We start from the raw sequence: 24,801 nt of genomic DNA on the forward strand, positions 1-24,801 counted from the left end.
ACTTTACCTTTTTTTTTCTGGCTGTGGAAGAGATTGAACCTGAACCACGGGATTTGACAATTCCAAGTCCTTAACTGCTAGGCCACCAGAGAACTCCAATGTTTCCTTTTCTTTTTTCTTTCTTTCTTTTTTTAATGGTCACACCCGGCCTGTGGAAGTTCTCGGCTAGGGGTCACATCAGAGGTGCAGCTGCAGACCTAAGCCACAGCCACAGCCACAGCAGTGCCGGATCTGAGCTGCTTCTGCAATCCACGTCACAGCTTGCTGCAGCACCAGATCCTTAGCCCACTGAACAAGGCTAGGGATCAAACCCGCCTCCTCATGGGACTGTGGTGGGTTCTTAACCCCCTGAACCACAATGGGAACTCCCAGCGTTTCTTGAACTGTAACTCTATGAATGTCTCTAACCTCTCTTCTCTACTTGACTATCTTGCTCTGTTCTTTCACACTGTTTCCCTACCACGCTGGATGTCTCTTGCTCTTCAGGAGTTAAACATGCCTTTCTCAGTCTGTGCTGTTGCACGCGTGATTCTCTGTGTAAGATACTCTCCATGTTCTCTCTCCTTCCTCAGCGTAGCTAGTCTTCATTCATCTTTAAGACTTTGCTCACATGACACCTTTATGAAGCATTCGTTGACTTTAAAGAACATAATAAACGTCCCGTAAATATTTGTTAAATCAGTGAACTAAGGAAGCTAGATTTTTTAAAAAACTTCTTCTTATTCTCTCTTTTTTGACAAATTGCTAGTAACTTTTTTTTTTTATGGCCTCACCTGTACTACATGAAAGTTCCTCCCAGGCCAGGGATTGAATCTGAGCCAGTACTGCAGCAACGCCAGATTCTTAACCCACTGAGCTAGGCCAGCGGTCAAACCCATGCCTCCACAACCACCCAAGCTGCTGCAGTCAGACTTTAACCCACTGTGCCTCACTGGGAACTCCTGCTAATCATCTTTTTCTTTGCATACCAAGAATTCTTAACACTACCTTACTGACCTTAACACTCTTAATTCTAATCTCAGTGATTATATGTTAAGTAATCGGAGTAATAAGCAGCCATAGTACAGTGTAGGTGATGTTCCATCCGGTATTGAAAGACTGTCTTGGGAGTTCCCATTGTGGCTCAGCAGGCTAAGAACTGGACTGGTATCCATGAGGATTCAGGTTTAATCCCTGGCCTCCCTCAGTGGTTTAGGATCTGACGTTGCCACAAGCTGCAGCATAGTTTGCAGAAGCAGCTCAAATCTCTGCTGTGGCTGTGGCGTAGGGCTGCAACTGCAGTTCTGATTTGACCCCTCGCCTGGGCTCTTCCATAGGCCACAGGTGCAGCCCTAAAATCAAAAACAAAAAAAAAAGGAGGAAAGACTATCTTGGCAGGTAGTACAGTGTTCCTGAAAGTCACCTATAGTATTTGCACTGAATCCGTATGACATGGGTAAATAGCCACTGTAATTCTAGTAATAAGGATAATGTTCACTCGCTCACCAGGTGCCAATGAACTGGCTGTGCAGAAAGCAAAGGCAGAAATCACCAGGCTCATAAAAGAAGAGCTGATCCGGCTGGTGAGTGGAAATCTCAAGGACTTACTTTTTTTTTTAATAAGTGTTCTACTGAACTATAATAGCAATACACAAAGGTACACGAATGAGAGACAGAGTTTGAGGAATCTTCACCAAGTAATAAGCACACTGATGTGATCACTCCCCAGATGAAGAAATGCAGAGCAAGACGAGCATCCCAGAGCCCTGCTCATGCCCGTCCTTGTCACTCGTCACTGCCCCCCAGTGTAACATTATTCGCCTGTTTTCGAACTCCATATGAGTGGAATCAAATCCTGTGTACTCTTTTGTATTTAATTTCTTTCCCTCAGCATTACTTTGATGAAATCAGTCCGTGTTGCTGCATGTAACAGTAATTCGTTGGGGCTATCTAGTATTTAAGTATGTGAATATACCACAGTTAATTTATATATTAGCCTTTGAAGTTTTTTTGGTTTTGGTTTTTAAGAATAATGCTTCTCTGAACATGGCCTCTCTGTCTCTTTGGTACATGTTAGTGTACTTCTCTCTGGTTATATGCCTTGGAGTAGAATTGCAAGGGTATAGAGTATGTATAGTTTTCCTTTAAGTTTGCATTGCTACATAATTTTTCAGAGGGTTCATACCAATTTACCTTACCTCCAGCAGTGGATGAAAATTTGACTTTCCCTACATTTTTGCCAGTATAAGTGTGGTCAGTGTTTTTAAACTTAGGTAAGGATTTAATTTGATTTTGGAAAACGGAGCTGTTTATAGACCACCTTTGCAAGGGAGGCAGACACGTCTCTGTCTTTAGTCCCAGCTGAAGGTTGTAAATGCTCCCTATGACGCGTACGCTGGGATGAGAACCCTTTGAAAGGCACCTTCTTCCTTTCTCTAAGAATGTTTTTGAGGGCTTTCCCAAAAATTACCCTTACAGAAAGTTCTTTTGGATGGATAAAAAGCTTAAAGAATAGAAGGTACACAAAACAAGAGGAAAAATAAAACAACCATTAAGTCAAGTGACTTTCCCTGAGGACTGATAGAGAAAGGATGCCACCACCTTTAAGTTGGTTGGAGTAGTGAAGGAGCGGTCGATTGAACACAGAGAAATGCGTTGTTGAATAGTTCTTTCTTCCTCAATATGATACTGTTAATATTTTTTAAGTTTGTAAAGAAAATTACTTAATATATGTTTTTTCTGCCTCTTTCTGATCATATGTCTTTTATTTTCTATCGTAGCAAAATTCATACCAACCAACAAATAAAGGAAGATACAAAGTCTTATAAAACACATGGAAGAAACTTTTTACTTGTGCTGTGCTGTGATACACGTGGCAATTGTTGTCTGCAGTTTACAATGTATTTTAAATTAAGATTTTTAATTCTGTCTTGCTGATTTTTTTTAAAATAACCAGAAACCAGTATTTGCTAAAGAAATCTTTCAGTAAGTACTGCCAGAATTATCAAACTACATGTAAAACAGACCTGTTTTCATAGTACAGTATCCTTTAATGTAAAGCTGAAATATCAGTATTTTAAATATCTGGATAATATGCCAGAAGTTTAAGAAAACTGAAATATTTGGACTTTCCATTGAAGGTAAAGTATACAAGTTGCTAAGAGGCTATTCACCTTATCTTCTTGCAATGAAATTGCGATCATCTCCTCAGAACAGGTAAAATTCTATAATTTTGTGCCCCTACCTTGAGCTTAAATCTTACTCAACTCAGTGGAACAGTATGAACTGGATTTAAGAATATTACAATAGAATTTTTACAAAATGGGTTCAATGTTTTTGTTTCAGTTTTTATCATCCTATATGGGCCTTCGCTGGACTGCTTTTTGGTTTTGTAAAAGTGAAGACTTGTAGTATAAGAATTTTTTGCATTTCTTTATACCAGTGAGAGTTTTAATATTTACTTCTTTAGGTTCCCCTCACAACCTCTGGCTCCGTGCCTAGCTACTAACTCTTTTGTAATCGTCCTTACAAGAAAGTGATTTGTAGCCTGTAAATATTAAGACGATTGCTCTTCTCCTGAAAGTGTGTTTATACACCTGTACATACAAACACCCTACCAATCTGATTTTTCTTCAGGATTATGAGTAGGTTCTGAATTTTCTTTCTTAAAAGTTTTCAAGCATAATGGTACCCACATTTTAGACTTTGACTTTAAGCATTTCTCGGTGAAGTTTAGTTCACAAAGAATCTTAAATTATGTCTTTGAGTCTTTAGATACATTTCCTGAATATTTTAATTTAAAATTGTTAGAATTGGATCACCTAATATTCTTTTCAAGACTCCTGGTGTATTAGAACTTCATATTGTTGTCACTCCTTGAAAAAAAATAAAACTCTCAGGAATTAAATAGATGTATTTCTTAAATTAAATGATAAAAGAATTTCCTTTGAGTATTCTTTTTTTGTTTTGTTTTGTCTTTTTAGGGCTGCACCCGCTGCACATGGAAGTTCCCAGGCTAGGGGTTGATGGAGCTACAGCAGCCGGTCTACACCACAGCCACAGCAACACCAGATCCTTAACCTACTGAGCAAGGCCAGGGATCGAACCTGTGTCCTCATAGATCCCAGTCGGGTTCGTTAAACCACTGAGCCACGACAGGAACTCCTTTTGAGTATTCTTGATTTGGAGTTTTTAAAAAAGAAAAATACCAAAGCATACTTTAGTAGTACACTAGGTGGTTAAAGTGACAAGGAGTATGACTCTTTATTTCTTCAATATAAAGTTATCATTGCTGAAAAGCTAGAGATGTAACTGGGAAATGTTCTTGGCCCCTTGCATATCCACTCTGTTTCTTAGAGGAAGAAAACAGGCAAAACACAGGTAACAATAGAGCCAGATAAACTATTTAATCTAAAATGTCCAGCATCTTGGGCTCCTTTTTCCTCCCATTTTATTTGTTTATTTTTATTACCCAGTGATAGTTTGTTTTCTTTGGTAGAATATGTGGCAGTCCCGCTTTAGTGACACTTGGTGCTCCCTTCAGTCTGCTGGATCACTTTGAGAGTCAGAGTTTTACATTTTTTTAGCACTCCTGCTCTTTTTTTGTTGTTGTTTGTTTCTGTTTTTCTCTTGGCCGAGCTTGGAGCATATGAAAGTACCAGGCCTGGGATTGAACCTGAGCCACAGCAGTGACAGCAGTGGATCCTTAACACTGCTAAGCCACCAGGGAACTCCACATTACTACCTTTGTGTGCATATATCTAGTTGTCATAAGCCACTGATAGTATTTTGTTCTAAAATGAGTGAGTTCAGGAGCTCCCCTCGTGGCTCAGTGGTAACAAACCCGACTAGTGTTCATGAGGACACAGGTTCAATCTTTGGCCTTGCTCAGTGGGTTAAGGATCTGGCATTGTGTTGAGCTGTGGTGTAGGTCACAGATGCAGCTGGAATCTCACGTTGCTGTGGTGTAGGGCAGCAGCTGCAGCTCCAATTTGACCCCTAGCCTGGGAACTTCCATATGCCATAGGTGAGGCCCTAAAATGCAACAACAACAAAAAAAGAAAAGAAAAGAAAGAAACACATAAACATCTCTGTTATTACATTTTTTTTTAGTGTCACACTCACTCTTGTTTTGTTTTTGGGTTTTTTTGTCTTTTCTAGTGCTGTGCCCACAGCATATGGAGGTTTCCAGGCTAGGGATCTAATCGGAGCTGTAGCCGCCAGCCTACAGCAACGCTGGATCTGAGCTGTGTTTTCGACCTACACCACAGCTCAGGGCAACACCGGATCCTTAACCCACCGGATCAAACCCGCAACCTCATGGTTCCTAGTCGGATTCGTTAACCACTGAGCCAGGACAGGAACTCCAACTCTTTGATTTTTAAAATTTGGATGATGTATAATTTGTGTTTGATGCACTATCAGTATTTCCTCATGTCTTCTAAATTCCTTATCAAATAAAGTTAATTTAGTCTACATTTTCCTAAAATTATCTTTGCTGATATGTTTTCTGCTGTTTATCTAATTTTGTTTATATTGCTGGGCATGTCAGTGGAGTATTATATATTATAGTCTCTGTATCTTTATTCAAAATTCTGGCAACTTGCTACCCAAAATACATTGATGTATCCAAAAATATCTTCCTGAAGAAGTCTCTTAGTCTTTGATGGTGTTTGTGTTTGGCATAAGGTAGACAGGCTGTAGGTGAAATAAATGTTCACATGCGAGTTGGTGTTTCATCATAGCGACGCTCATTCTTACAAAGTGGAAGTGTAGACAAATGATCATGCCTAAGTTCTCTCTAGCTCCTTTTAGACACTTTTTATCTAATAGAGGCTTGTTGAGCACAGGATGTTCAGCTGGTAGTTATAGTGCACCTGTGACTGACCGTCCTTTTGAGGGGGGCAGCCTCTGCATGCAAAGTTTTTGTTTGCACAGAACCAGCTCTTGGATACCTGGGATTTATAAAGCCCATGAACCCAGCTGTGGAGTCAGCTTCTAAATAATACACTGGCACCTTAAAAATCATGCCTAGGAGTTCCTGCTGTGGCACAGTGGGTTAAGAATCTGCATGGAGTTCTCGTCGTGGCGCAGTGGTTAACAAATCCGCCTAGGAACCGTGAGGTTGCGGGTTCGGTCCCTGCCCTTGCTCAGTGGGTTAAGGATCCGGCATTGCCGTGAGCTGTGGTGTAGATCGCAGACGCGGCTCGGATCCCGAGTTGCTGTGGCTCTGGCCGGTGGCTACAGCTCCGATTCGACCCCTAGCCTGAGAACCTCCATATGCTGTGGGAGCGGCCCTAGAAAAGGCAAAAAGACAAAAAAGAAAAAAGAAAAAAAAGAATCTGACTGCAGCAGCGCAGGTCACAGCTGTGGCTCAGATTCACACCTTGACCCAGGAACTTCCATATGCCGAAGGTGTGGCCACAAGAAAAAGATGTTAGAGTAAAAAAAAAAAAAAATCACAGGCTGCGGAGTGAAGCCTCCGAAGTTGTTAACTTGACTTTGCCTTATAAAACCATCAGCTAAGATTCTTTAGTGGAAAATGATGTAGCATTTGTTTTAAGATAGGAATTGGGAGGGAAATGGTAGTTGAAATGAGGTCCAAAGTAAAAAACTACATTTTATTTAGTAAAATGCCCCATTTTGGTGCTTTATAGGTGACAGGTGCCAAGTTGTTACAGCAGGAGAGAGTTGTGAGTGGTTAGCCCAATGTGGTCCATGAGAATTGTCTTCCGTTTTAGACTTGAGTCTGGAGCTGTCAGTTCTTTACCTTTGGGTACAAAATATTATTTAAGAATTCAAATCTGTTGACATTTTCTTAGGCCTTCTGCTTCTGGCATAAAAACCTGGAATTAATCTTTAAAAAAGATATATGTATAAATCTAAAGAAAGAGAAAGAGAATGAATATGTGTAGAGAGGTAGAGGGGATGTCGTAACATTTTACTCAGTTTAGGTGTTGTAACCACTGGAAACCTTTGATCAAATCTCACTGGAGTGGGGTGTTTAACTTGGAGTATAGCAGCATCTTACACATTGCTTAATGAGACATACTCTTTGCTCTTATGCTAGCTCTCTGGAACTTAAAGTGGCTGCAGTTCCTTCACTAGGTAAAGATTCCCTGGTGTATTACCAGTTGCAGATACTTGAAAATCCTTTTTTTTTCTGTGTCAGCTTAAAATTTTCTTTGAGCATGAGTCCAAGTAGAAATGTGAAGGAAAAATGTGACCAAATGTATTCTTTGCAATATCCTCACAGTGTCAATGGTCTCACGTTTCTCGTTCCTTATAAGCAAACTGGTATGTAAGTGCACCCTATCAAGTCACATGACTGGTGAAGAATTTACTTTTGATTACTTTTCTTGACAATGTTCTCTTCCAAGTATGGCATCAGCATGTAGAAAGAAATTCATGATTTTGAAGCCCAATCATTTAAAAAGAACTTCTGAATTTTCATTAACCTTGTGCTTTTAGCAAGGAAAAGTATAAAATAAAGTTTTGGGAGTTCCCATTATGGCTTAGCAGATTAAGAACCTAATATCGGTGAAGGTGCAGTTTTGGTCCCTGACCTCGCTCAGTGGGTTAAGATCCAGTGTTGACGCAAGCTGAGGTGTAGGCCTCCAGATGCGGCTTGAATCTGGCGTTGCTGTGGCGTAGACTGGCAGCTGCAGCTCTGATTCAACCCCTAGCCTGGGAACTTCCATATGCCGCAGGTGTGGTCCTAAAAAAAAAAAGCAAAGAAAAGAAGTTTTAACCCCTTTAGAGAACTGGAACTCAAGAGTTACTCTGTCAGATATCATCAGGATTTTTGTAAAAGCTAGAGTTTCAGAATTTGAAAGTCCTAATCATTTTAAATATATGGAAACACACAGTAGTCCATGTTTTGAATATTAGTCCCTTTTCACAATTTTACATATTATTGAATAAAGAAAACGTGAGGATTCAGTATGAAAAATGTGCTCTTTGTCCACAAAAAAAGCATGTCATTTGAACTAGGCACTTGGTAGTAGATGAATTTTTTTTTGCAGCCTCTTAACTCCAGGCAGTTCCAGCACCTTGGCCTTTATTCTTGAATTCCTAGGAGGCTCTCAGATGCCTGTGTCCAGCCCAGTGCAAGATAATATTGAAGACAGTATTTTCTTTCCATGCCTTTGCCTAAGGGAGTCTTCTGGGAGCTGAAACTCCCAGAATTATACTGTGGACTTTTGAGAAGGAGTCCTCCCCATCCCCCAAGCCAGCCCAGAAAACTCCATGGAAAGAGCAGGGGAATGGGAGTTCCCATTGTGGTGCAGTGAAATCAAATACTAGTATCCATGAGGATACAGGTTTGATCCCTGGCCTCGCTCAGTGGGTCGGGTATCCAGCATTGCTGTGATCTGTGGTGTGGGTGCCGGACGCGGCTCGGATCTCACGTGGCTGTGGCTGTGGCTGGCAGCTGTAGCTTCTATTTGACCCCGTAGCCTGGAAACTTCCATATTCCTGAGGGTGGAAAAAAAAAAGGGGGGGGGGGGGAATGGATGCCTGGGAACTTTAAAGAGAAAACAAGTTCCTCTGTAACTTTTTACAACAGTCTAATGTTGCTCTACACCTGTGTCTGTGATGGTAATGATTCTATGATAACACATTCTAGTTTGAAAACTACAGATAACCTTCACTTTGTTTTGCTGTGGATTTTGACTGTGATCTAAAGCAGTGGTCTCCAGAGTAAGGCACCTGTATAGTAAAAAGCTATTGAAAGCAGGGAGAAAATGCTGGAATTTGTATTTCTTTTTTAAAATCTCATCTTTTAAAAAAAAATTTTTTTTTTTTTGGCTGCACCCACAACATGCAGAACTTCCTGGGCCAGGGATCGAACCTAAGCCACAGCAATGACAACACCAAATCCTTAACCACTAGGCCACCAGAGGACTCGACTCCTCTTTTAAGGTTTTTTTCAGTAGATTTAATAATGTTATAAAATATATTTTGTATGATATTGCTACATTCAGTATAACAGTTCACATACAAAATTATGCTTAAATTCACATACTAGGGGGCACTTGGACAACTTTAGGCAAGTTGTTTAAATGCTTTAAAATGTCTCACTTCTGGGAGTTCCCGTTGTGGCACAGTGGTTAACGAATCCGACTAGGAACCATGAGGTTTCGGGTTCGATCCCTGGCCTTGCTCAGTGGGTAAAGGATCCCGCGTTGCCGTGAGCTGTGATGTAGGTTGCAGACGCGGCTCGGATCCCGCGTTGCTGTGGCTCTGGCGTAGGCTGGCAGCTCCAGCTCCGATTCGACCCCTAGCCTGGGAACCTCCATATGGGGAAAAAAAAAAAAAGGAAAAATTAACCTTGCTTAGAGAAAATTTGCTTTTAAAAAGTTTTTGGAAGGCTACTTACTATGACCTCAAATCTGTGTACATTTTAGCTGTTTTCTATATTGGTATTTTCCTTAAAAAAATTATACTTTTTTTTTTTCTTTTTTGTCTTTTTTAGGACAAGGCATATGGAGGTTCCCAGGCTAGGGACCAATTGGAGCTGTAACTGCTGGCCTACATCACAGCTCACGGCAATGCCAGATCCTTAACCCACTGAGTGAGGCCAGGGATTGAACCCAAGTCCTCATGGATACTAGTTGGGTTCGTTAACCACTGAGCCACAACAGGAACTCCTATATTTATATATTTTTCTTTTTATGGCCACACCTGCGGCATATGAAAGTTCCTTGGGCTAGTGGTTGAATCTGAGCTTCAGCTGCCAGCCTACACCACAGCCACACCAGTTCTGAACCACATCTGTGACATTCACTGCAGCAAGGCCATGGGTTGAACCCTCATCCTCACAGACACGATGTCAGGTTCTTAACCCTCTCAGCCACAGTGGGAACTCCCTGGTACTCTTTTATATATGGATAATACTAGTACAATCAGTCCTGTGTTCTAGTATTTTATAGGAGTAATTAGAATCATGCTATGAAACCCTGCTTGCCGGAATGAGCTTGCCTTTCTACGTACTGTGTTTGGTCTGCGTCCTGGCTTGTGTATTCACCCAGAAAAGTTGCTGATTTATTTCCTACTGGCAGCAGCACTGGGCCAAGTGCTGTCCTGTGGTAGAATTCAGTGCTAAGAATGACTTCCTCATACAGTCTTGATAGCATGGGCAAAAGGGACAAGCATCTACCTTGATCCTCTTCACGCTGTCAAAGAAGTATCTTCCTCTCAGCAGTCTTCCTAATTCTGGATCCTCACCTTTCTGACATCTTCGAATTCACCGCAGGAAGAACTGGGGAAACTAATCCCTTCTAATGAGTGGCTTTTTTGGGGTGACCGATATGCCAGAAACCTCTCAGTAGCTACATATAGGGGGATTTTGTAGGCATACTGCTTGTCCCATCCCTTTCTGCAATGGTGGAAGGACTATGGTAATTCAGAGGTGGTCATGGTCATAAAAATTGTTTGAATTTAAAAAATTAGCCTCACAAAATGAGGTTTTTCATTATCACATGATCCTAGGACTGAGGGTCCAAACACCTCATATTTGAATATCGCCCATTTTATTTACAAGTGGAGGTTTCACACACACACACACCCCTCCCCATAAGTAACTAAAGTGCAGCAGCTGAGTCCTTTTAATATACTTTGGGCAGCACTCAGCACAATAAGGCATTATTAAATCTTTTTGCCAACAGCAATTAAAAGTTTCTAGAGCAAAAATGCTGGGTTCAAATCCTGACTCCATCATTTATTAGTCCTGTAATCTGAAAAAAGGGGTCAGCAGTAGTTACAGCGTCACAAAACTAGTCAAAATTCACATCTGTAAATCATACCCTCTGTGGCCCCCAACCTGCCCCAGAACCCGAGCCGCTCGGGCCTAAGCCCCGCCTCCCGCCCGTCCCCACGCAGCGCAAGCGCAGCCAGGCTCCCTGTCCCACTCTCCCAAGCTTGCGCGCTGGCCGTCGGCGGGAGATTGGGTCTCGCGATGCGCGTGTGCGTGTGCGTGCGCGGTCCTCGCGAGCTCGCGCACGCCGCTCCTCGCCGTACGGGGCTGTAGCGGCCTCTTCCTCCTCGGTCCCGAGAAGGACCGTGTGCAGTGGTTGAAGTCTGAGCTGGGGATCAGGGTCGGCGTCGCCGCCGCTGCCGCCCTCGCTGCCTGTCCTTCTCTCTCGGGCTCTCCGTGCAGTGCAGAGGCGCCGGGCTGGGAGGGGAGCGGTGCCAGCGTGAGGATCCCAGCCGATGGGCAGCCCCTGGACGCGCTGAGGGGCCGGGCTACTAGCGGCTGAGGTAGGTGGGCTCGCGGGGTTTTGTCAGACTGGCCGGAAGCAGAGTACGGGCCGCGGGAGTTCGTGGAGACCGCACGGAAGGGACGGAAACGGGGGGCCTTGCGGGCTGGAGAGAGAGAGATCGCCGACCTGCGCCTGAGGAGGGGCTCTGGCCTAGCCGGGAGCGAGAGGAGGGGCCCCGGCCGTGCCTGCTCTTCCCCGGGCTTGGAGCCATTATTGGGGGGAAATGCCTCCTGTGGCTGGGGGAGGGGTCACGGCTTCTTTTCTTTTCTTTGAGAGAGAGAAATCGGCAGTCACCCTCCACCACTTTAAATTAATGACTGTGGGCTTCGAGATGGAATCTAGATGGAGCGGTGGACTTGTACAGCTTGCACAACTCCGAGTGCATGGACAGTAGGCTATCAGTTTCGATTTTCGGAGGGCGCACAGCTCCTTCTGTAGGGTGGGTGTGTATCTCCTGCAAAGTTGTCATTGTTAATACATCAGCAAATGCTGTCGGCTAACGACAGGTAATACATTTCTAGACGCCTTAAGTCAAGTAAGGATTCCAGCGCCGGGGAAACGGCGCCGTGGGGCACAATTAAGGAGTTGAAAGAAGACAAAGAAAGCCGTTATTTATGTTCTGACCTAGTATCAAAACTTTCCGGGGTGGGCCAGGAGGCGTAACGACTGGCTTTTGTTTTAGCTTTTGCTGAACAGACTTTCTGATTGAGGTCGATCACAAATGGACTTTCACTTAGAATTATAAAATCGTGTTGTGATGCTCTTTAGTCGTTACAAGCCAGAATGACCTGAGATAAACGTCTGACAATTATGTGTTGTTTGCTCTTTGGAAGAGAGCAGAACTTGGGCTTCATGAAAGGAAGAGTCTCTCGATGCCTAAAAATGAATGCTTTGTGAAGTTACTAAAAATAGTTAAAGCGTTCTCTATGTTGGCAGTAATGCCTGCACATTCACGAGATGGGAAAGGAATTATTTCGTAGAGAAGAGCTGACTAAAAGGAAATAAACACAGTTAAACAGCTTCAGGGATGGCAAATTTTAGCATATGCTTTAAGAATTCTAATTTAATCATAGTTAAAATATACAGAAACTCTTAGTTGACTCCCTTATATTCAGTGAACTCTTTTAAAAGAAAATTTACTGTTGCTCTCTTCCATCCTGTGAACTATTTTAAAAGATAATTAGCATCTACATAATCTGTTCTATACTCTTGGATTTCATTCAGTCCACACTTTCTAGAAATACAGCATTCTTTCTGACTCTGTTAAGAAATGTGGCCTATATAACACAGGAAACTGTATTTTGTCTTGTGATAACCTATAACGGAAAAGCATCTGAAAAAGAATATATAAATGTGTGTGTGTGTATATATACATACATATATATATACACACACACATTTTTCTGTACACATGGAGCTAACACTTTGCTGTACACCTGAAGGTAACAACACTGAATTAACAATACTTCAGTTTTTTTAAAAAATGGTTTACATTTTACAGAAAAAGAAAGAAATGTGGCCTGCATGCTTTCAGTGAACTCAGTAGTGTAGTAGAGGAAAAGTTTTCCAAGAAAGAACACTTAGCTGGCCAGCCCTGAGGGTGGGACAAGAGAAGCATGATTAAGTTGTAGGATTGACTGTATATGCACATACTGCATACCAACAAATTCGCACCCACTGCACATGTGTGCGTATGTAATGGTTATGTACACAAGGATCTAATGGTGCCGACTCCCATTTTAAAAAGTTGAAATCTCAAAGTAGAAAAGGATTGGTTTTAGCTTTTTCTTTAATTAATTGTTTAAATGAGTAACAGTCATAATAAATTTCTTTATCCAGATTGTTCAGCAGTTATTGAGTAAGCAGAATACTGATTTCTTGGTGGTAGCAGGGAAAGAAACTGCAGAACATATAGAACACTTGCCCTTTAGAAATGTTCTTTAAGTCAGTATTTTACTGTCTTCCCTGGGATAAACAGCTTTGTACCTGTCTATTTTGTGTCCTAATGCTTAGAATAATGTTTTGCATGGAGTTGGCCTTCAGTAAATGTGAGCTATGTCAGAAGTAAATTAACATAACACAAACCAAATGCCTAAGTTCCTGGAGAAGATTAAAGGAGTTGAAGATGGGTGATTTTTTTTTTTTTTTTTGGAATTGCAGGTCTGTTTTTTAAATGGTGTGTTTTTCTTCAGCGTTGGTGTCTGAGTAGAGGGTATATGGTGGAATTTTGCTTCTGAAAGCCTCACATAATGTAAGCCGAGACTCTATGTCCTGAGTGAGAATAGATGGTGAATGTTCTGATATATTAAGAGAAAGTGAAGTTAAGGGAAGTAAGGTCCAAAGGGAAGGTTTTGTAAGTTAGTGATAGGAACTTAAAAGGCATGAAACAGATTGTAGGAAAAAATATTTTCTTCCTTTACTGGCAGTACTTTCTACCTCTGTACCACTCTCTTTCCAGCAGAGTGATTTTTTAATAACAAAATTGAAAAAGGGGGAGTTCCCGTCGTGGCGCAGTGGTTAACGAATCCGACTAGGAACCATGAGGTTTCGGTTTCGGTCCCTGCCCTTGCTCAGTGGGTTAAGGATCTGGCGTTGCCGTAAGCTGTGGTGTAGGTTGCAGAGGCGGCTCGGATCCCGTGTTGCTGTGGCTCTGGTGTAGACTGGTGGCTACGGCTCCGATTAGACCCCCTAGCCTGGGAATCTCCATATGCCGGGGAAGCGGCCCAAGAAATAGCAAAAAAAATAAAAAAGTTGAAAAGGGGGTCATTTGTTCTCTTATACTATGCTCAGAGGTCTGAGGGTGCTTTTCTTTGTATTTGCATGTGGTCCCTAGTCCAGTTTTTTGTCAATAAACTAGTATTTTGATGCCTATGTAACTCCTGTGTATATTTCTCAATTAGTTTGTAACTTGTAGGGAAGAGGAATGTAGTTGGCCCTTCTTCAATCTGGAAAAGAAATCTCTTTGATTCAGATGTTGTAGATGTAATCAACTGAAAGGCTTTTTTTTTTCTTTTGATAATTGGATTTTTTGGATATATTAAAGTAGGTGCTTAAGAGGTGAATAAAAACTAGAACAGAAGTTGGTTTTTTTTTTTTTTGTCTTTTTAGGGCCACACCCACAGCATATGGAGGTTCCCAGGCTAGGGGTCAAATCGGAGCTGTAGCCACTGGCCAGCACCACAGCCACAGCAACTCGGGATCTGAGCCTCATCTGCAACCTACACCACAGCTCAAGGCAACGCCAGATCCTTAACCCACTGAGCGAGGCCAGGGATCGAACCCGCGTCCTGATGGATGTTAGTCGGGTTTGTTAACTGCTGAGCCATGACAGGAACTCCTCAACAGAAGTATTTTAATTTGGGTCTTGGCTTTTCATTTTAGTATAGCTGAGTGCTTCTTAGGATGGGTGGTAGATTTCGCCCCCAGGGAATATTGGGCATTGTCTGCAGAATGTTTTCGTTGTCACATATTGGGAGGGGAAAGAGGGGGTATAGAGGGTGGAGTGGGTAGAGGCCAGAGGTGCAGCTAAGTATCTTAAGATGCACAGGATAAACATTGCTGACGCGCCCCCCCCCACCCGCCAAGAATGATCTGACTCAAATGATAGTGGTGTTTTTGAGAACCCCTGGTATGTTGTACACTGTACTGAAATTGTTGGTTCTGAGGTCAGATTATTTGAATTCGTATTTGGGCTTTACCATTTCCTAATGTGTAACCCTGGCAGGTTGTTTAAATTTCCTGCCTTAGTTTCAGTGAGAGAGAGCTCATGATGTGTTCCTCATGGAGCTGAGTTGTGATGATGATTAAATCAGATAAGGTTCAAGTGGCAAGCATATTACCTGGCACATAGACAATTTCAAAAACTGATAACTTTCAGCTAATATTATTACATTTGGAGCACATCTTGATTTCTTCTTCTTTCTCATCTGAAATTAGAATTTGAGCAAAAGAAGTGATAATTAATAACTTGTTCTCATTGTATGTATCCTTGGGAAATGAGTGAAGAATATACTCCTTTTAATATTTGTGTTTAGCTCAGTCTTCTTCTTTTTTTTTTTTTGGTCTTTTTTGTCTTTTTAGAGCCGCACCCAAGGCATATGGGGGTTCCCAGGCTAGGGGTCTAATCGGAGCTGTATGCCACTGGCCTTTGCCACAGCCACGGCAACACCAGATCCAAGCTGCATCTTCGACCTACACCACAGCTCATGGCAACACCCGATCCTTAACCCGCTGAGCAAGGCCAGGGATTGAACCCAAAACCTCATGGTTCCTAGTCGTATTCACTAACTACTGAGCCACGACTGGAACTCCTGTGTTTAGCTCAACCTTGTTTTATTTATGTATGTATGTATGTATGTATGTATGTGACCTCTGCATGCAGAAGTTTCCGGGCCTGGGATCCAACCTGTGGTGCAGCAGCGACACAAGCCACTGCAGTGACAAGGTGGGATCCTTAACCTCCTGTGCCACAGGAGAACTCCCTTGTTTTATGTTCTCAAGTCTATAAGGCTTCTGCCAAAAGCGAGTATCTCCTCCTTGTAAATGTTTTTCCTTCATAGTTAAGACTTTAAGCCAGCTGGCCAGTATTTCTATATCTGTTGACTCTCAGCAAATATTTAGTAATATAACTGAATTCAGTTCTTTGACTTGATTCCCATTTCCTTTTGCCTTTATTAACTGAAATAAATTTGCAGTGGTTTTGGCTCCCATTAATTATCTGTTCTTAGCCTCTCGGGATAACTATTTTCATAGCTGAGGTTTTGGTACAGTTTTACATTTATGAAAGGTGCTGGCAACATGGGGCTAGACCTTCATATTTATTTGTGACTCTTTTTCTAAATCTGAATTGTAACCCATGTCTTTTTTTTTTTAACCTCACTGAAAATCATAACATATAATATCATGGTCTATACAGACTCCCACTTTCTGTGTGTCTAAGCGACATGGCTATTTAGGGCTGGTTTGTCATTTTGGCAGTTACAGCACATCCTTTATATAATGGAGAAGCAGTTCTCAGGGATGTCTTCACAGACACAGAAACTTTGGATTGTTTGTGACTAATAAGTCACAGGGCTCTTGTAAGGGAAAAAGATCCACACCATATTTATGATCAAGGAAGAAAGCAGTGTTGCACATTCAACTTTTGTTTTGATAACCATACTTCAAAATAGAAAGTATTTTATTATGATTGTTAGACATAGTTTGTAGTATGTCTCAATCGTTTGTATAAATGTTCACTTATTTTAGCTAGTTGAAACTTTGTTTACTCTTTATTTTTATTTTTTTGCCTTTTTAGGGCCGTACCTGTGGCATATGGAGGTTCCCAGCCTAGGGGTCGAATCGGAGCTGTAACCGCTGGCCTGCGCCACAGTCACAGCAACACCAGATCTGATCCATGTCTGCCACCTACACCACAGCTCACGGCAATGCCGGATCCTTAACCCACTGAGCAAGGCCAGGGCTTGAACCTATGTCCTCATGGATGCTAGTCAGATTAGTTTCCACTGAGCCATGAGGGGAACTCCCCCTGTTTACACTTTGTTAGTAGTACCTCCTGAATTGGAATAGTTTGAAGGGAGTTAGTACCTTTGACCAAGAGATTGTATTCTTTGCTTGGTATAGTCCATCTTTTGTAAAGTGTAATATACACTCAAGAATTCCTTATAAATAATAAATTATGATAATGATGAGGAAGTGTCCACTTTGTGAAAACTGGCCAGATCAGAAGTATACATGTGGTAAATATAATGAAAGGCCACAGGGAGACATTCTAAGAATGTTAGGCAAACTCAAGAAAAAAAAAAAAAAGAATTGTGTTAACAAGAGTTCTTGTCAGAGTCCCCATTGTGGCACAGTGGAAACAAGTATGACTAGTGTCCATGAGGATGCAGGTTTGATCCCTCCCCTTGCTCAGTGTGTTGAGGATCTGGCGTTATTGCTGTGGTCTGTGATGTAGGTCGCAGACGCGGCTTGGATCCTGCATTGCTGTACTGTGGCAAAGGCCAGCAGCTGTAGCTCAGATTCAACCCCTAGCCCGGGAACTTCCGTATAACAAAGGTGAGGTCCTTTTTAGGAAAAAACAAAACAAAACAAAACAAAAAAAAACAAAAAAGAGTTTTTGTCTTTGTTATTATCGTTTTAGGATTTAGTAGTCTAGAAGAAAAGAACCTACAAAATGTAACATTTGTTTTCTACTTATTTTTCTAATTCCTAAGAAGGTAACATTATGACTACTAAATCAATACTAGAGGTAGATTATCTTGTGCGGCATTTGTGCTTACCAGTAGTTAAACTGAGAAAAACAAATATCTTTGAATCTGCTGATGTGTATTTGTTTATAAGTGGTCTGGAGTCCTGCCTGTTAGCTATTTTTAGATTGCCTGCATAGTTTCTGGAAGACATGCTGTTTTCCCACTAAATGCTGTCATACAGATAGATATTTGTATATATGTGTTTATGCGTATATGTCTTTTATTTTTGGTAGAAAATGATGCATCCCGTTGCCAGCAGTAATCCGGCTTTCTGTGGGCCTGGCAAACCTTCCTGTCTCAATGAAGATGCCATGAGAGCTGCTGACCAGTTTGACATATATTCTTCCCAGCAAAACAAATACAGCCACACCGTCAGCCACAAACCAATGGCTTGTCAGAGGCAAGACCCGTTAAATGAAACACACTTGCAGACTACAAGTGGCAGAAGCATAGAGATAAAAGATGAACTGAAGAAAAAGAAAAATCTCAACCGATCTGGTAAGCGTGGCCGGCCTTCAGGAACCACCAAATCAGCAGGATACCGGACCAGCACAGGCAGACCCCTGGGAACCACCAAAGCAGCTGGATTTAAGACAAGTCCAGGCAGACCTTTGGGTACAACCAAAGCTGCGGGATACAAAGTCAGCCCAGGGAGACCTCCAGGTAGCATTAAAGCTCTATCCCGTCTTGCCGATCTTGGTTATGGCTGTGGCACTGCTGCTTTTCCTTACCCTATGATGCACGGTAGGGCAGTTCATGGGGTAGAGGAAACTAGCAGTGAAATCAAGCCACCCAATGAGTGAATGAGGCAGGAAAGGAGGGCCAGGTTTAGAAGGAAGATTGTGAATAATCCCAAAGCTTCTTGGTTTCATTTTGACATACATGATTTTATGGCCTGGGCTTTCCTAATTTGTTTTCCCATTTGATTTTTTTTTTTTTTTCCGTGCTTTTGTTCAGAAACTGCCATATGCTGACAGATGTACTCAGGGCATGGGCAGTGGCATTGTATTTGTACATAGGTTCAAGAATAGCACCTGTCTAAATCATTTTGTTTTTCCTTTTGAGTTATGGTTGTGTTTCGTATTTCATTACACTTTTGGGTCATTCTAAATAGATGCTTTTTGTGCTAAACAGCTGAAACCATTATACCTGTTTGTGAAGTAAGCCTGCAGTATAATAAAGATAATATCTAAGGTAATTTTAACTGATGGAACAAAGCAAACTAATGATTCAGAATTACTTGAGCTAATGGCTGTGAATTTTTGTAACATTTATGTTCATGAGAGGACACATATATTTGTATGCTTTGGCATTTACATAGACTTCCTTTGTTAAAAATCTTATTTTTAGTATTCTAAGTTTAAGCAATTTCCTATTTATTGATCTACCTGGCATTAATTGATTTAACCATTATTCTTAAAAAAATTCTTTGGTGTTTTCAGCTATGATAGGTTGTGCATTTTTTAATTGCCTAAGGGCATATATACCAAACACTACAAATGGTTCATATTTACAAAAAAATAAACTTTTTAATAAAAACTGCACATTACATTTTTGGCGGAAAACAATGCATACTGAGAATAGCATATTTAATATGATAGAAAAAGAAACATTCTTAAAGTCTGCATGTAGCTATAGTTACTACATTTTGCCTTTCATATACTTAGTTTTAAAGCATATACTTAAAACACTTATTAATGTTCATTTATTAAGAGTGTTTTTAGTTTTTTTCTGATAAATTTTCTCATTGCATTAGCACTTACTGTGGTTTCAGGTCTATATCTACCAAAGGATACAAACTGAATGGTAGACTGTAAAACTGGTGTAAACAAAATGCAGTTTTCTGACTGTCAGCACCCAAATATTAACAAATATATAGGAATTCATCTATGCATGAAACATGTAAGAACTTCTTTGGTCGGTTTGGTTAAAAATCTCATTGTGGCTCTAGTGAGACCACTTCATCTAAATAAAAATTTTTTTCCAACAGTGTTTGCTTTAGAAGCAAGACAGGAAAGAAAATAAGTATTAGATAGATACATATAGTAGGGACAGGGAAATCTCTTTCCCCTTTCTGAAATTAATAGTCTTTGTTAATACACATTTTATTTATTCTGAGTTTGTTCTATATAAACTATTATAAATTTTGGATTTGGAAAAAAAATTCCACTGAACTTTAAAGTTACAATGTATGTATTTGCGAGCTTAAATGCCTTTGAGATTATAATATAGATTTGCAGGACCCAAAAACTTTTAAAATAATTAAATTTTTAAAAGGGCACATACTGTGTTGTTTGGGCTTGCTCTCAGTTAATGCAAACTCTGATTGCAAATGGATGTCATGTTTCGTACCTTTTTTATCAGGAAAAAAGCAGCAAGCCTTCAGGTGTTCCAGTGATGCCTGACTCAATGAGCTGGACTTTATGCTGCTCTTTACAGTAAGAGGTGTTGCATTGTATATGGGGACTGTGTGTGCACTGGCATCTAAGACAGTGACCTCAACAATTTTAGCTTTGCACAAACCATAGAGAACAATGTTGGATGACTACATAATCAGTTATAACATTCTGGCAGCTAAATTGCTACAAGTTTCTTCTCGCTTCTCGCAGAAGCTTAAAATTTAAAACTTTTAATAATTTACTCAGAACAGTAAAACTTCTGACACATACAAATGCTTATATCTATATTCCTGTGTTCATCTATCCATTTTTATTATGTATCTGTCATTTAGCTGTTTCTCAAGATGATGTTCAGCAGTTGGCTCCTTAAAAATCCTCTTTGGAGGAGTTACCTTGTGGCACAGTGGGTTAAGGATCCATGTTGTCACTGCAGTGGCTTTTGTCCCTGCTGTGATGTGGGTTCGATCCCTGGCCTGGGAACCTCCACATGCTAAGGGTTTGGGCCAAAAAAAAACCCCCCTCTTCTGAGTTCCTAAATCAGTTATTTAATTAAATGTTCTTCTGAAGAATTACATTTATCCCTGTCAAGGATTTAATTGCGTATTGTGTTTTATAGTATGCTCATTTTACATTTCCCTTTCAGTTTCCTTTCCTTCCTGATTTCGTTATACATACTCTGCCTTTCTCCCTGCCCTTTCCTCCATTCATTCCCCTCCCCCTTTGTCCACCCACCAGCACATCTGCTCAGTGGTGCTGTGCTGTGTGTCAGAAGATAAAGCAGGTGTGTTATTGTATAGTGAATTTTATATACATATTAATGAAATGGTGAAATCAACTAAAGGAAGTATGTTTATAACTGTTTATTAATATCAGGAGCTTTGTCCTGGAGAAAAAGGGGAGCTAATGGCTACTTTTGTGAATGGATAATGTCACTTAAAGAGCTGAAATTTCTGTTGACATGAGTGGTTACCCGGAGTATTAGATCTGTATGCTGATGAGTGTCTCCTGATTCCACTTCCTTTTCTCCTTGTGAACAGTTATTGGTGCCATGTTGAAAAGAAGACATCTAAATGATACCATGAATGAAGTCTTAAATGTTTTTACTTCTCTATAAAGACTACATTGTGCATCTTTAGTAACACTGTCTCTTGTCATGATAAGCACTGAAATAGCATGTTAAACAGTTGCCTATACTTTAATATAATCAGTTGGGGAAAACCGGCCTTTCCCCCCCACTGTATGATTGTTCCTCTAAAGGTAAACTGCTAATTTTATATTGTGTAATTCTCTTCTTCACAAAATAGCTTTCACTATTCTATATTAAAACTGTTGGTCAGGAAATGATCTTCTATTCAAGTAAGTTTGCTTTACTTTTTTTTAAAAAACGTTTTAACATGCCTTATTTATTCTTCTTATACTAACAAGTTAGGAGCTAAGACAGATGAAGTTTTCATTTTTTGACAGATATAACCTTGCATAACTAAACTTTAGTGTGGGATGATTTTGATACTATCTTTGGAGTTTTGCACTGGACATTAAAAAAATACTAGCTCAGTTTATTGGGAAAAATCTGATTAATTTTTAATATTTGGGGTGCTTTAAAATCAGGGTTTCAGTTAAACTAAAAAATTCTTTATATTTTTTATTTACTTCTTAAAAATATCTGTTAAAGTAGTAAAAGTGATACTCATTCCAAACTGGTGTTTGTGTGAATTTACATGTATACTTTCATGAAATAAGAACAGCATTTCTTTGAATTAAGGAGGAAGAAAAATGATTTGGATCCATTTATTAAGTTAAAGATGATTCATCCAGTATAAGAAAAACCAGTGTATGAACTAAAGGAAAAAACCCAATTTCTCTTTTATATTCTAAGAAGCTTTAAAAGAACAATTCAGGGGATGTTGACAATAACTGCTACTCTGTCAGTCATTGTCTATATATGCAGTAAAATTTTATGGTCCCTTTATAGTAAAATGTAAGAATTCATAACAGTTCTTCAAAACATCTTTTCCCTTAGACATAAGATTTTTTGATGCTATTATGTTTTGTTTTTATTACAGCTTAATTATATGCTGTTAAACTCTAGGATGTATCTAAATCTTCCTTTGCCCTTCTTACCTCCAAGTAGATAAATCTGTGCTCTCACATACTATGTATTTAATTTTTTGGAAAATTTACTGCTATAGTAAATCAAGTGTGTGATTTATAATAATCCGACCACTTTTGATTCTTTAAGTTTCACAGTTTCCTTTTTCCACAGATAATTATGGAGAAAATAATTACCAATTAACTGATACAAGCACGCTGTCCTCTGCTGTAAAAAGTCTGAATAGATACTGTGTATGTTTTTATGTCCATGAACTTGAGCTACTCGTGTGCAATTATGTGTATGGGAATGGAGTAGTGTTCATGATTTGTATCTACATCATCATATGGATGTATATTATTAATAAAGTCCTTACTTTAAAACCAACTATGTTTCCTACTTTATTTTTCGCAGAATATGTTCCACGTAGGGTAATTACAAATGGTAAAAACCTTTCGTGATTGTGGGTCGTGCCTTTTTCTTGGTTTGTGCTTTCTGAAATGTGCCTTTCTTGGCTGTAGGTTGGTCACGTGGCTGTACACAGTGGCAAGAGACACTGGGAAGTGTAGTCCTTACTTGTGCAACCAGATCCAGTTATGAAAGGAGATAGTGGATTTTAGTGGCAGTCTCTACCACATCCCTATAGGTAAATCAGGGTTGTGGGCCAAGGTTGGCATAGAATGGAAGAAGCAAAATGCTGCAGATTACTTGAAACCAAATTGAGATTTTGAAGCTACATCGGTCATTATGACGGAGCTACAGCTGCCAGCCACAGCCACAGTAATGCCAGATCCAAGCCATGTCTGCAACCTACACCACAGCTCTTGGCAACACCAGATCCTTAACCCACTGAGTGAGGCCAGGGATTGACCCTGCAACCTCATGGTTCCTGGTCGGATTCGTTTCCACTGTGCCACAACGGGAACTCTATGAGGGGTCATTTAAAAAAATTTTTTTGAAGGTCCCATCTTGACTCAGCAGAAATGAGTCTGACTAGTATCCATGAGGATGCAGGTTTGATCCTTGGCCTTGTTCAGTAGGTTCAGGGTCTGGCGTTGCGGTGAGGTGTGATGTAGGTCTCAGATACAGCTCAGATCTGGCTTTGCTGTGGTTGTGGCATAGGTCAGCAGCTACAGCTCTGATTCAACCCCCAGGCTGGGAACCTCCATGTGCTGTGGCTGTGGACCTAAAAAGACAAAAAATAAAATAGTTGTTAATTTAATGAAGATTTGAATGACATCGTTGAGCCAGACACTATTCCGGATGCACTAGAGTACTGGTTTGTAGTTTAAGAAAAGAAAACAAGAAACAGAAAATTACAAAATATGATGAATACTATTTCTGGGGTAAATGAGTGGGGCTGTGTGAACACTCAGTGACATTTAAGCTGAGAGCTGAAAGAAGAATAGGAATTGGTGTGTAGAGGAGGGGGAGAATATTAGAAAAGACAGCACACACACATACACATAGACACAAGCCTGGAAAGCATATTCTTTCAGCAGCTTACTGTGTATGGTAAGTGGTGGGGGTGAACAAGGGTTGAGAAGGGGAGATGAAATGGAGCAGATTGTAGAAGAGCCCTGAAAATCAGTTTAAAGTTTCCGTTTTCTTTTGAGGACAAGGGTAAGCTGCTGGAAGGCGTTAAATAAGACTTGCTCACGTGTAGTTCGGGTTGGCTTGGAGGAGGAGAAATCAGAGGCAGGCACAGTGTTAAATTCTCATTTGATGAATTGAGCAGCAGGGAAGAAAGAAGTAGATCATGATCTGAAACAGTTAAAACTTGGTGTCGATGGTGGCATAGTATTAGGTAGGCCAGCGAGTATGAATTCCTCAAAGTATTCTTTTTTTTTTTTCTATTTCTTTGGGCCGCTCCCGAGGCATATGGAGGTTCCCAGGCTAGGGGTCGAATCGGAGCTGTAGAGCTGTAGCCACTGGCCTATGCCAGAGCCACAGCAACACAGGACCCAAGCCGCGTCTGCAACCTACACCACAGCTCACGGCAACGCCGGATCGTTAGCCCACTGAGCAAGGGCAGGGACCGAACCCGCAACCTCATGGTTCCTAGTCGGATTCGTTAACCACTGCGCCACGATGGGAACTCCCAAAGTATTCATTTTTATGCTTCAATTGTTTTATCTTTGGTTCCTCTCATTTTGGCATAACCCTAGTGTTCTTTGTCAGCTTCTTTACGTTTGGTATGACAGATGTTCCAGACTTACAAAGAGGTCTTTTTTTTTTTTTTTTTTGTTGGCCTTTTCTAGGGCCGCACCTGCGGCATATGGAGGTTCCCAGGCTAGGAGTCTAATCGGAGCTGTAGCCGCCGGCCTACACCACAGCCACAACTCGGGATCCGAGCCAGGTCTGCAACCTACACCACAGCCCATGGAAATGCTGGGTCCTTAACCCACTGAGCGAGGCCAGGGATGGAACCTGCCACCTCATGGTTCCTCTTCAGATTTGTTAACTACTGAGCCAGGAGGGGAGCTCCCACAAAGAGGTCTTTTTGACCTAACAAGGCAGTTTAGGGAAGCAGTGTGTTCTGCTTTCAATTTTAGGATATATTGGTTTTAGAAGAATTTCCTTCATTTTCTAGCAGTACTATTTTATAAAATACTTAAACTGAAAGGATTCTTACAGTGAAACTATTATCTTGAAAATTTCCTTTAATAAACCGAGGATATTTACAGAAAAATAGGTGGGATAAGGAAGGAAAGCAAAGAAAACAAAAAGGCACTAGGTGGAAGTAGAACATCTGGCCTGAGATCTCTTCCAAGTAAACTTCAGATTCTGGGGTATCCCTTTGAGCAGCCTTTAGAAGTGTG

At 40.8% G+C, this 24,801-nt stretch overlaps 2 protein-coding genes across 5 annotated transcripts in view; both read left to right on the plus strand.

Annotated features, from left to right (window-relative positions):
* DDX46 (DEAD-box helicase 46) overlaps positions 1-2,902 on the plus strand; it is a 55,915-nt gene extending 53,013 nt beyond the window's left edge. For all 3 annotated transcript variants that reach the window (XM_047778658.1, XM_047778659.1, XM_047778660.1), the window contains exons 22-23: positions 1,489-1,562; positions 2,760-2,902. In XM_047778658.1, the coding sequence (XP_047634614.1) occupies positions 1,489-1,562; positions 2,760-2,807 (122 nt within the window). In that variant the 3' untranslated portion in view covers positions 2,808-2,902. The remainder of the gene's footprint in view (positions 1-1,488; positions 1,563-2,759) is intronic.
* An 8,011-nt stretch (positions 2,903-10,913) lies between these two features.
* C4H5orf24 (chromosome 4 C5orf24 homolog) lies at positions 10,914-22,366 on the plus strand. 2 transcript variants are annotated; one of them, XM_047778662.1, is made up of 3 exons: positions 10,917-11,238; positions 17,725-18,154; positions 19,856-22,366. In XM_047778662.1, exons 2-3 carry the CDS (start codon positions 17,728-17,730, stop codon positions 19,894-19,896), a joined length of 468 nt encoding a protein of 155 aa, XP_047634618.1. In that variant the 5' UTR covers positions 10,917-11,238; positions 17,725-17,727; the 3' UTR covers positions 19,897-22,366. The 2 variants fall into 2 exon arrangements, with proteins under 2 accessions (XP_047634617.1, XP_047634618.1); XM_047778661.1 differs by having other exon boundaries at positions 10,914-11,238; positions 17,725-22,366.
* Positions 22,367-24,801: the final 2,435 nt, after the last annotated feature.

This window comes from Phacochoerus africanus, chromosome 4, assembly GCF_016906955.1.
Source record: "Phacochoerus africanus isolate WHEZ1 chromosome 4, ROS_Pafr_v1, whole genome shotgun sequence".
Lineage (NCBI taxonomy): Eukaryota > Metazoa > Chordata > Mammalia > Artiodactyla > Suidae > Phacochoerus > Phacochoerus africanus.